Source organism: Populus trichocarpa, chromosome 5 (assembly GCF_000002775.5).
Source record: "Populus trichocarpa isolate Nisqually-1 chromosome 5, P.trichocarpa_v4.1, whole genome shotgun sequence".
Taxonomy (NCBI): Eukaryota; Viridiplantae; Streptophyta; class Magnoliopsida; order Malpighiales; family Salicaceae; genus Populus; species Populus trichocarpa.
In genome coordinates, this window is record NC_037289.2 from 11,117,365 (window position 1) to 11,126,372 (window position 9,008).

The 9,008-nt window shown below is 34.4% G+C and overlaps 1 protein-coding gene across 2 annotated transcripts; it reads right to left on the reverse strand.

Moving 5' to 3' along the window:
- Window positions 1-1,318: 1,318 nt before the first annotated feature.
- On the reverse strand, window positions 1,319-7,516 carry LOC7476391 (filament-like plant protein 7). Of its 2 annotated transcripts, none has more exons than XM_002307238.4 (6): window positions 7,242-7,516; window positions 7,001-7,146; window positions 5,696-5,834; window positions 3,180-5,571; window positions 2,834-2,894; window positions 1,319-2,056 (listed from the first exon to the last, which is right to left on the reverse strand). In XM_002307238.4, the coding sequence occupies exons 2-6, from the start codon at window positions 7,094-7,096 to the stop codon at window positions 1,547-1,549; spliced, it is 3,198 nt and encodes a 1,065-aa protein (XP_002307274.3). In that variant the 5' UTR covers window positions 7,097-7,146; window positions 7,242-7,516; the 3' UTR covers window positions 1,319-1,546. The 2 variants fall into 2 exon arrangements, with proteins under 2 accessions (XP_002307274.3, XP_024457491.1); XM_024601723.2 differs by having other exon boundaries at window positions 5,696-5,840; window positions 7,242-7,515.
- Between the last annotated feature and the right edge of the window lie 1,492 nt (window positions 7,517-9,008).

Sequence of the window (9,008 nt, forward strand, 5' to 3'; positions counted from 1 at the left end):
TGGCCTTCCTATCAAATTGACAAGATTGCCCTAACAATAAATGAGTAGCATGTATAGAAACCATATCATACAAATTCTCATCCTTATACTTTCCAATTGAAAAAGAAATAAAAACCTAATTAATCACCATAAATTCACCACATTCATTTAATCATCAAAGTTTATAAGGTCTATCATGCTTAACATTGTTTAGATTCAATTTCTTAACAAGTATAGCACAAACAACATTATCACAACTTTCACTATCAATAATCATACTATACACCTTGTTACTAATGTGATATCTAGTATGAAAGATGTTCTTTTTTTATTGCTCATTTACTAATTTCATAGTAATTTTCTAATCATCAGCCTTTGAAAGCTTCTTTTCTTTATCTTTAGAATTATCTCCCACACTCTCATTATTCACTGTAGCCCTAATGGAAAGCACTACAACTTCCTTTTCCTTACGACCAAGAACTATTTGTCTATCAATCATTTCATTACATTTACTTATTAACACCTTCATCGGAGCTTCTATTTTATCATGTCTTTCCTTCACGGTTCTTATTTTTTTAATTTTTAACACTTTTAAAAAACATTGTTTATAGCTGAAACGAAAGTTAGCAGTAAAGAAAATTTTTTTCCTCACAAAAACCTCACCTCGCGTATTTACTCTCATCAAGGCATGACATTGTTCTAGAATCCGTTCTTCCGTTATATTTGTAACAGATTTTTCACCTCGCAACTTTTCTTGTTCTTCATTTCCTGGTAGATATCATTTTTAATGCACTTTATTCCTATGTTTTGAATGCTGATGAAAATTTGTGGACGAAGCTGCATTTCTGTTGAAGGGACATGGGACGAAGCTGCTGAACAGATAGCTGAGTGCTATGAACAGGCAGGACTTAACGATGTTGCAAAGATTTGTTGAATATAGAGATTGAGTATCTAGCATGATTGATTTAATAAATCCAACAGCTTCGTCAATTTGGAATTCCATTTTCAGTTTGAGCTTTGAAATATACAGGAAGTTCAATTTTGAAACAACCAAAAACTTCATATTTCCTATTTGCTTCACTGATTCGAACTTGAGTATACAAATGACCTCCAAATTCAATCTTGCCTCAGGATTCAGGATATTATCCGATTCGTATCCATAAAAAGGAATTTGGAAACTATTTTAGTTTTCCATCAAGTCATTGTTTCTCTGAAAACTTGAACTTGTAGTCTTGTGCTTCAGTGACTGCAAAACCCAAGATCTTAATCATTGTACTATGCATAGACCCCCTCAGGAATTAGAACGCATTGACCAGAAAGTAAAAGGATTGGAAGGTGGTTTAATTCACAACCATGGATTTTTTCTCTTATATCCCACTAAAGTGCAAGAACTCGTCCGGGCCAAACCGTTATATGTACAGTAGAAAACACACAAAAAAGCCAAAAAAAGAGCTCTCAAAACAACGAGGCAAACCTAAATGTATTCGATCCCTAGTATACAACAAAATCGAGAGCCACCACCAAGCAGAACCCTGTGCGACAAGTTTTCATCACATATGGTGACCTATTACGGGGCAAATGGAAAGGATGGTTTCTTGATGTTTGATTTCTTCTTTCTCCATAGAAACTTTCTCCACAAATTTACACCTCCCCTTTTCTTGCTAGGTACAATGGCCAAAGAATTAGTTGCAATACCATCATCCTGGTGTTTAATTCCATTCAAAACGAGTATCTTCTCAAGAGGCTCGATCACCTTATTGGAAATGACGGTGGAACTGGTATTGCTATCGCTTTCTTTGCACTTGACTGATTTGGTGTCCTTCACTTTATCGGTGTCCTCTGCTAGCATCTGATCTAGCAAAGAGGACCTCTGGATCAGTACCTTGTTCTTGGGTGTCAAGGCTGTGCTTGTGGAAGTGGTGACAGAGATCGTATTTGTGTCAGTGGACGTAGAGATGACCTTGTCAAACAGGGCTGCTTCGCTTGGCGAAGCCAATGCCTTTAACTGCTTCCCTAGGTTTAGAATTGTCTCTTGGCACTCAGCCAACTTTTCTGAAGCAGCCGTTATCTCCCAATCCTGCAAGATTTAGGAAGCCCTTGGTTCAACAATGAGATATGTGTACATGTAATTTAGAGAATTTATACGTAACAAACATCAGATACACAAATAATATAAGTAGAATAGAAGATAGCACATAATTGGAATGAATAATTGTTCAGATATTCTAGCTATTCCTTCTGCCTTTGGGAAGAACGAGAATGTACTGCATATTGACAGAAAAAAATCAGTTTCTGTTCTTTTCACTGATACTAAAAAGGTGAGGTGGTTTTGGCAAAGTTCAGCAGTTTTGCATGAAGTAGAAGCTTACAGATTTCAAATAATGTAAGCCGAGACTTTTTCTGTTGCATTAGACAATGACCCTTCAATGTAAATCCCAACGGCTTAACATTTCGTATTCTTCATGGGAATCATAACTATACACAGAACTTCATCCAAACTCAGGAAAATGAGCTGAAGCTAATTTTCAGGTAAAGCAGAAGATCAAATGCCTCATTTTTCCAAGAGAAGGGTTAATAGGATTCAACTGACCCCATATGCAAATTGCACGCGAACTTGGGAAAAATCTAGTATTTTGTTAGAGAGTTGAAAGTACAATTCTTAAGGAGTTGTATGTTCTCTATGCCAAGCAGTACTGCCATTATCTACGAGATTTTATAAGTTAGCAAAGTTAAATATAAAGGCAATCTTTATTTGTCTATATGTAAATAAATAAAAGCTCTGTAAAAAAATGCTTAAACTGCATTAGCAAATGAAAATAATTTGTATACACAAGGTGGCATGATATGAACTTACAGTCCGGAGTTGGCTCTCATCCTGATGGACTTCAGAGTTCGGGATTTCATTTTTCGTCATACTGAAAATAAAAAATATCAGATAAATGAGATTTCTCAATAATGCAGGTAAATTGTTTTTTTTTATTATTATTATTACTATTAATATATTGTTTTTAAGAATCAGCCAATTTTTTGAGGAAAAATTACAAGTTAGACAACTTTTTGGGCCATGAAGAGTATGGCATCCTAAAATGCAGGATAACTAGTTAATTCTATCTAGCATGTATTATGTTAACTTCATCTAATGTTGTGGGCCTACTTTTATCTTCAAAAGAAGGAAATCATTTAAAAATAAAATCCGATACCTTTCAAGTTGGATCTGTAGTTCAAGACATGTGGCTTCCAATTCTTCACAGCAACTCTTCCTGTTCTCAAGTTCCATTTCCAAGGTAGATAATTTTTGGTGAGCCTTATTTAATTCAACTTTGGCCTCTGTAAGCTCTGTATCAACATCTTCTTTCATCAACTTATGGTTTTCAATTTGGCTCTCAAACATTGCCTTCGAACCTCTCAAAGTTTCTAAATCTGTTTGCAAGCTCTCAATGGTTTTCTCTGATTCCTTAAGTTGATTCATCAAGGGCTCACTCTTATCAGAAGCTAACTGGAGCCTCGCTTCCAAGTCTCTCTTTGCAGAGTCAATATTAGTCAACTCCTCTCTTATCTTTCTATTTTCGTCTCTGATAGTAGATTGATCACTTACATCCTTCTTCTCAAAGTAGTTGTGATGTCCATTTGAAGCAACAACCTCTGCTTCATACTCACTCCGTGATTCATCCCAATCAAAATGCTTCTTAACTGCATCTCTCATGCTTGAAACATCTTGGATGGAAAAGCAGTGGTTCATAATCCAGTCCAAAGCAGAACCTAATTCTTGGGCAAACATGTTCACATCAGATTTTCCATTCAAAAGATCATAACAAGCATGGACAAATTCCTGTAATACAGCACATAGTTCAGACGTTTTCCACTGCAAAACACGGACCATGTAGCCTGGAGGTGTTTCTGTATTCTTAAATGGAAAAAAATCCCCATCCTTTCTGGTCAAGGTCTCTGAGTTACCATAATCAGCATATGAGAAAGCGATCCCTTCAATAAGCTCAATAATCTTGCAGAGTGATTTGCCGAGATCTGACTGGACTTGCTGATGGCTCTTATCCATCGACAAGGCCTCAGCTTCAGTAACTCCACCTGGTGAATCAGTCACTGAATACATAGGTTTCCATGAGATGTATCCACCAACATGAGGGGAGTTTAATCCATTTGAATGTGTTGAGCTTTGCCTTGTATCAACATATTCTGCAGGGCTTGCATGATTTATATTTGCCAGAGCTATTCTAACATCCTCCAGTATTTCACAAGGTTTTCTTTGTGTGACACGATTTTGCTCCAACACGACTTTCAGAATGTCGTGTAGCCAACCGGAAGCTTTGTCTTTAGACTTGATCACCTGGTTTGATACCCCAGAGCGAGATTCTGATACTGGAATTATCTCCTGACCAATTGCATTAACATTGTCAGAAGAAGCATGAGGACTTTCGAGCTGCTTATCAACTGAGACTATTGCAAGTCTTTCCATTTCAGCAAAGTCATCCATCAGGGATATATCTGAAACTCCTATGGTTCTGTTTGTTGGTGACCCTTTTTGCTTTCCCTGTTTGAAGTGCTCCATTTCTGAAATCAAAGCAGAAGCCCAAGATTCAGCAGAACTAACCTTATCATCACTGCCAATCTCAGACATTGAAGCCAGAGAGAGCTCCTGTGGCATACGCACGCTCCTCGATCGCTCTAAGGTTATCTGTCCTTTTGGCAACTCATCAAAAAGTGACTCAACCTGTGATAATTTGGAAGCTGTGCGAGCATACATGGTTCTCGATACTTGGAGCTCATTTGTTTTTTTATCAAGGGCTTCTTTAAGAGTCTTGTTTTCTTCTTCCATGGCACATAACTGCTCAGTCAGAAAGTTGATCTTTTTGCTGGGAGATTCAGCAGAGTTTCCAACAGCTGAGTCAACCACTAAACCAATAGGACTACAATTTGACCTTCTCCTGCTCACTTCAACTGAATCTCTTCCAAGGATTTCTACTTCACTTTTCATTTTAGCCACGGCAGCAGGGCCAGGCAACCGCTTGCGGACTAGGAGACGCAGCCTCTGACATTCTGCTTCTAACTTTGCAATTCTTTTCACACTCTCTAAGTGTTGCTTGTGAGATGAATCAGCTGTTCTGCGGTTAAACTCTCTTTCCTCATTTCGGATCTCAAGCTCCTTATCTAGCACACGTACTTCATATTTGAGAGAAGCACTATCTTTTTCTGTGGACTCTAACCTACCCATCAGAGCAATAAAATCTGCCTCCACCTGAGCCTTTTGCTTACTTAAATCTTCAACCAACCTTTCTTTTTCTAAGAAAGCCTTACTTAGATTAGCCTTCTCAATACCTATTTTCGCAAGCATTTTACCAGTGTCTGCCAGCTTCTCTTCCAAAATCATTTGGGACTTTTCAAACTCATTGGATGTCTTCATCACAGCATCATGAATCCTTCGCTCCTGCTCTTCTCGAACGAAACGTAGCTGCTGCATACACTCCTTGAGGGCTGCATCCAGATGAGTCAATCTTTCTTCTCCAGCAGCTCTTTGCTGTAAGGCTTCATCTAATTCTTGCTTTAGAGACAGTGCTTTTGCTTCTGCTTTCTCTTGGACTATTAACAATCAATAATCATAGAGCATACAAGGTTAAGAAGACCTTTGACAATGTGAATTGATAAATGGGCATAAGAACCTTACCACTAAAGTACTGAGACGTAATAATATTTGGTAATTTACCTGCCATGGCTTCCATTGCCAGCTTGGCTTGTTTCTTTGCAAGATCATCTTTGGCATTACACTCAGACAGGGCAGATGAAAGCCTCTCACTCAAAATTTTCAGATCATTCTCCAATTCTGCCTTATTATCCAAGAGTGTCTGTATCTGGAACATCCAAATTTGTTAGTAATCATCCAAAATTTAAATCATTTCCAAAAATAAATGTGATTTATTTGTAGAACTTCCAGCAAGACTTGCCAAGCTGATTTATCTCTCTTCTGTGACCAGTTTTAAAGTTTCCATGCACATTTCTACACACTAAACCTAGAGAGAACTCACTTGATTGACCTCAATAAATCACTAAACACCATAACACAAGAGTAATTATTTCTAGTTTTACACAGAAGAGTCCCATTGGAGTAGAAAATCCCTTCCTTGACAGGCTTTATGGATTGAAGTGAATCATGGTTCAGTACGCGGAATTGAGATCAGAATTAGTAAGCAGGTGACTCTCCTCAAAGAGAGTGATCAACTCTTCCCTCCATATCCCATCCCTATCAGAAAAATAAAATCGGGGAACTAATAACCATGTCGATTTGTCATTGACCATCACCTGGAATACATTTCTTCAAACATCACAGACAGCAAATATTTTGAATTTTTGGTTTGGGAACATTGTTTCAACTGTTCTTTCAAGTCATTTAGTAAATCAGGATAATGTCTAGATTTTTCTAAGCTAGCACAATGAAGGATTTCAAAGTCAAGTCTCCACTAGCATACGAGGAGAATTCTTATCACCTAGGCAGGATGACATCTCCACTGTCTTAACTAAACTTTTGTAAAAGGCATTACTAAACCAATCTGGATTAATTGTGGACCAAACGTCGAGGCTGGTTTATTTGACGGTGAACTTCAATAGAACATTCCAACAAGTTTTAATTGTCAGAGTCACCGGAGTTATCAAATGAAATCAACCAAGAATAAACTACAGTGAACAGTGAAGGCTGACTCCTGTAAATCAGAAAAGCAGCGATTTGTGTTCTTGTATATGACATGCAAAGACAATTAGACCAGCAAAATCTGATCTTTAAACAAGCAAAATAATTTGATTATCTGATCAAAATCAGGCACAAGAAAAAAGGTGATCTTTTTAGTGTATATTTGAGGGGAAATTGATTGGGGTTTTTCAAGAATAATTGAGACTTCTGCTCACAAAGAACATACATTGTGGGATCAAAGAATAAAAAATTGCATTAACTGATGATTCTAATAGATTGCATTACTATACAGAATTGAATAGGAGTCCCAGAATTTCAGTGATTTACCTCTTCTTCTTTTGAAGAAAGTTCAACTTTAGGATCAGTTGCAGCAACAATCTTGTCTGTAGATTTCTTCCTCCACAGCCATGTTTTATGGTCCATGACTTCACTCACTACAGCCAGCACTTCAAATCACTAGAAATCTTCATGAACTGCAGCAAATAAAAACAAGATTAAGAACCATCAAACACCCCCTTTATCTTATATAATACAGACTAGAACATATAAAGAAAACAAGATTTCCTACCATTAAAAACATTTAACATGCATGGATCATTAAACCATGAAATGTCGACATCTTGATCGATGCACAGAAAACTTGATCAGATTTTCTTGAAGAAAAATGGAACTCAAAACTAGAAAGAAAAGAAGCTCTGAATAAAGAGAAGAGAATGCAAGACAGAAACACAATTGATATCACAACGTGCAATGCTTATGATCCTGCCGACAAATATAATAAACGAAGGGGAGCCCTCAAAGAAGAAGAGAAAGATAAAGAGAGAGAAATTAAGACAACACTGTCTCACTGTAAGTCTGTAAATTGGAAAAATAACGTCCGTACTGTAGACAGAAATAAAGACTCTGTGAACATTTGTGTACGTGTGTCTGCAAGGACACTGTACCTTGGCTTTCCTAAAGAAAAGTCAAAGTACTTATAAGTTTTATTTGTGGATATAGCTGGCTATATCACTAATTATTTTTATTTTTTTAATTTTGAATTAAACTAAATTTAATCTTGAATTTCAATTTTTTAATTTGAATATTTTAAACTATTTAAAAAAAACAGGACACGACACCTATTATAAAAAAATCTGATTTAAAAATAAAAAAATATTGACAAAGAAATAGAAAACTAGATAGAAAAATCTATTTTTAACCACAAAATAATTTCTGATATTCAAATAAAAATTTTTAAATTGAGTTTAGTTTGATATGAAGTTGAGAATAGATTTTAGTAATTTAATTTTTTATTTGATATCTTAACTTGTGGTAATAGATTTTGGTATTGTAATATAAGATATTTTTCAAGAATTTTTTTATTTGAAAATATATCAAAATAATTTTTATTTTTATTTTTGACATCAACACATCAAAACTATAAAAAAATAAAAAAAATATATATATATATAATTTAATATTTTTTCAAGATAAATGTATTTCTTTAAATGCACTTCAATAAAGTTCTAGAAAATTGAGACTTGATTTGATTTTTTATTTTAATTTTCAAATAAGGTAATGTAACATACAATAATGCTTTTTTTCATAAATATATGTAGAAATTTTAGAGCCAATATAAAAACATAAAATAAGTCCATTCATTGAAAACAAAAAAATAAGTTTTTCATGAAAAAGATAAGAAATAATATGCCAATATTATCACTATTTTTAGGGGGGGGGGGAATGAAATCATAATTCATAACCTCCATTTTTTTACACATATTTGTGATTATCTAAATAAAAGATATTACTTTATATTATTCAAATTAAAAACAATCATGAAAAAGTTAGATATTAAATAAAAAAGTAATTAATTCTTATATTATATGTATAATAAAAAGCTAAATCTATGAAATTAGCCAAATATAAAAATATAAGAAAATAATTTTAATATTTTATATAAATAAAAATGCTGGTGTATATAAGGAGAATATTGATTTACTTCATGTAAAAAACATTGAGAAGCTTGTAAAGATAAAATATAAAACATATAAAAAAATATTTTTTGCAAACTTAATTGATTCCTAGCCCCAGATATTCAGTAGTCATGGATTTATCACCGGTTGCAATTGAAATAATTGCACTGTGTGACCCAATGTAAGTTGTCCCATCCCACATTTAATGAAATGTGAGTACAACGTGCGGCAAATAAAAGTAACATATTGTTATTTTTTAAAAATAATATATTAAAATAATATTTTTTTATTTTTAAAAATATATTTTAATATTAGCCTATAAATAATGATGTATAATTATTAAAAAAATTGTTTTAAAAAATAAAAAATATTATTTTTTT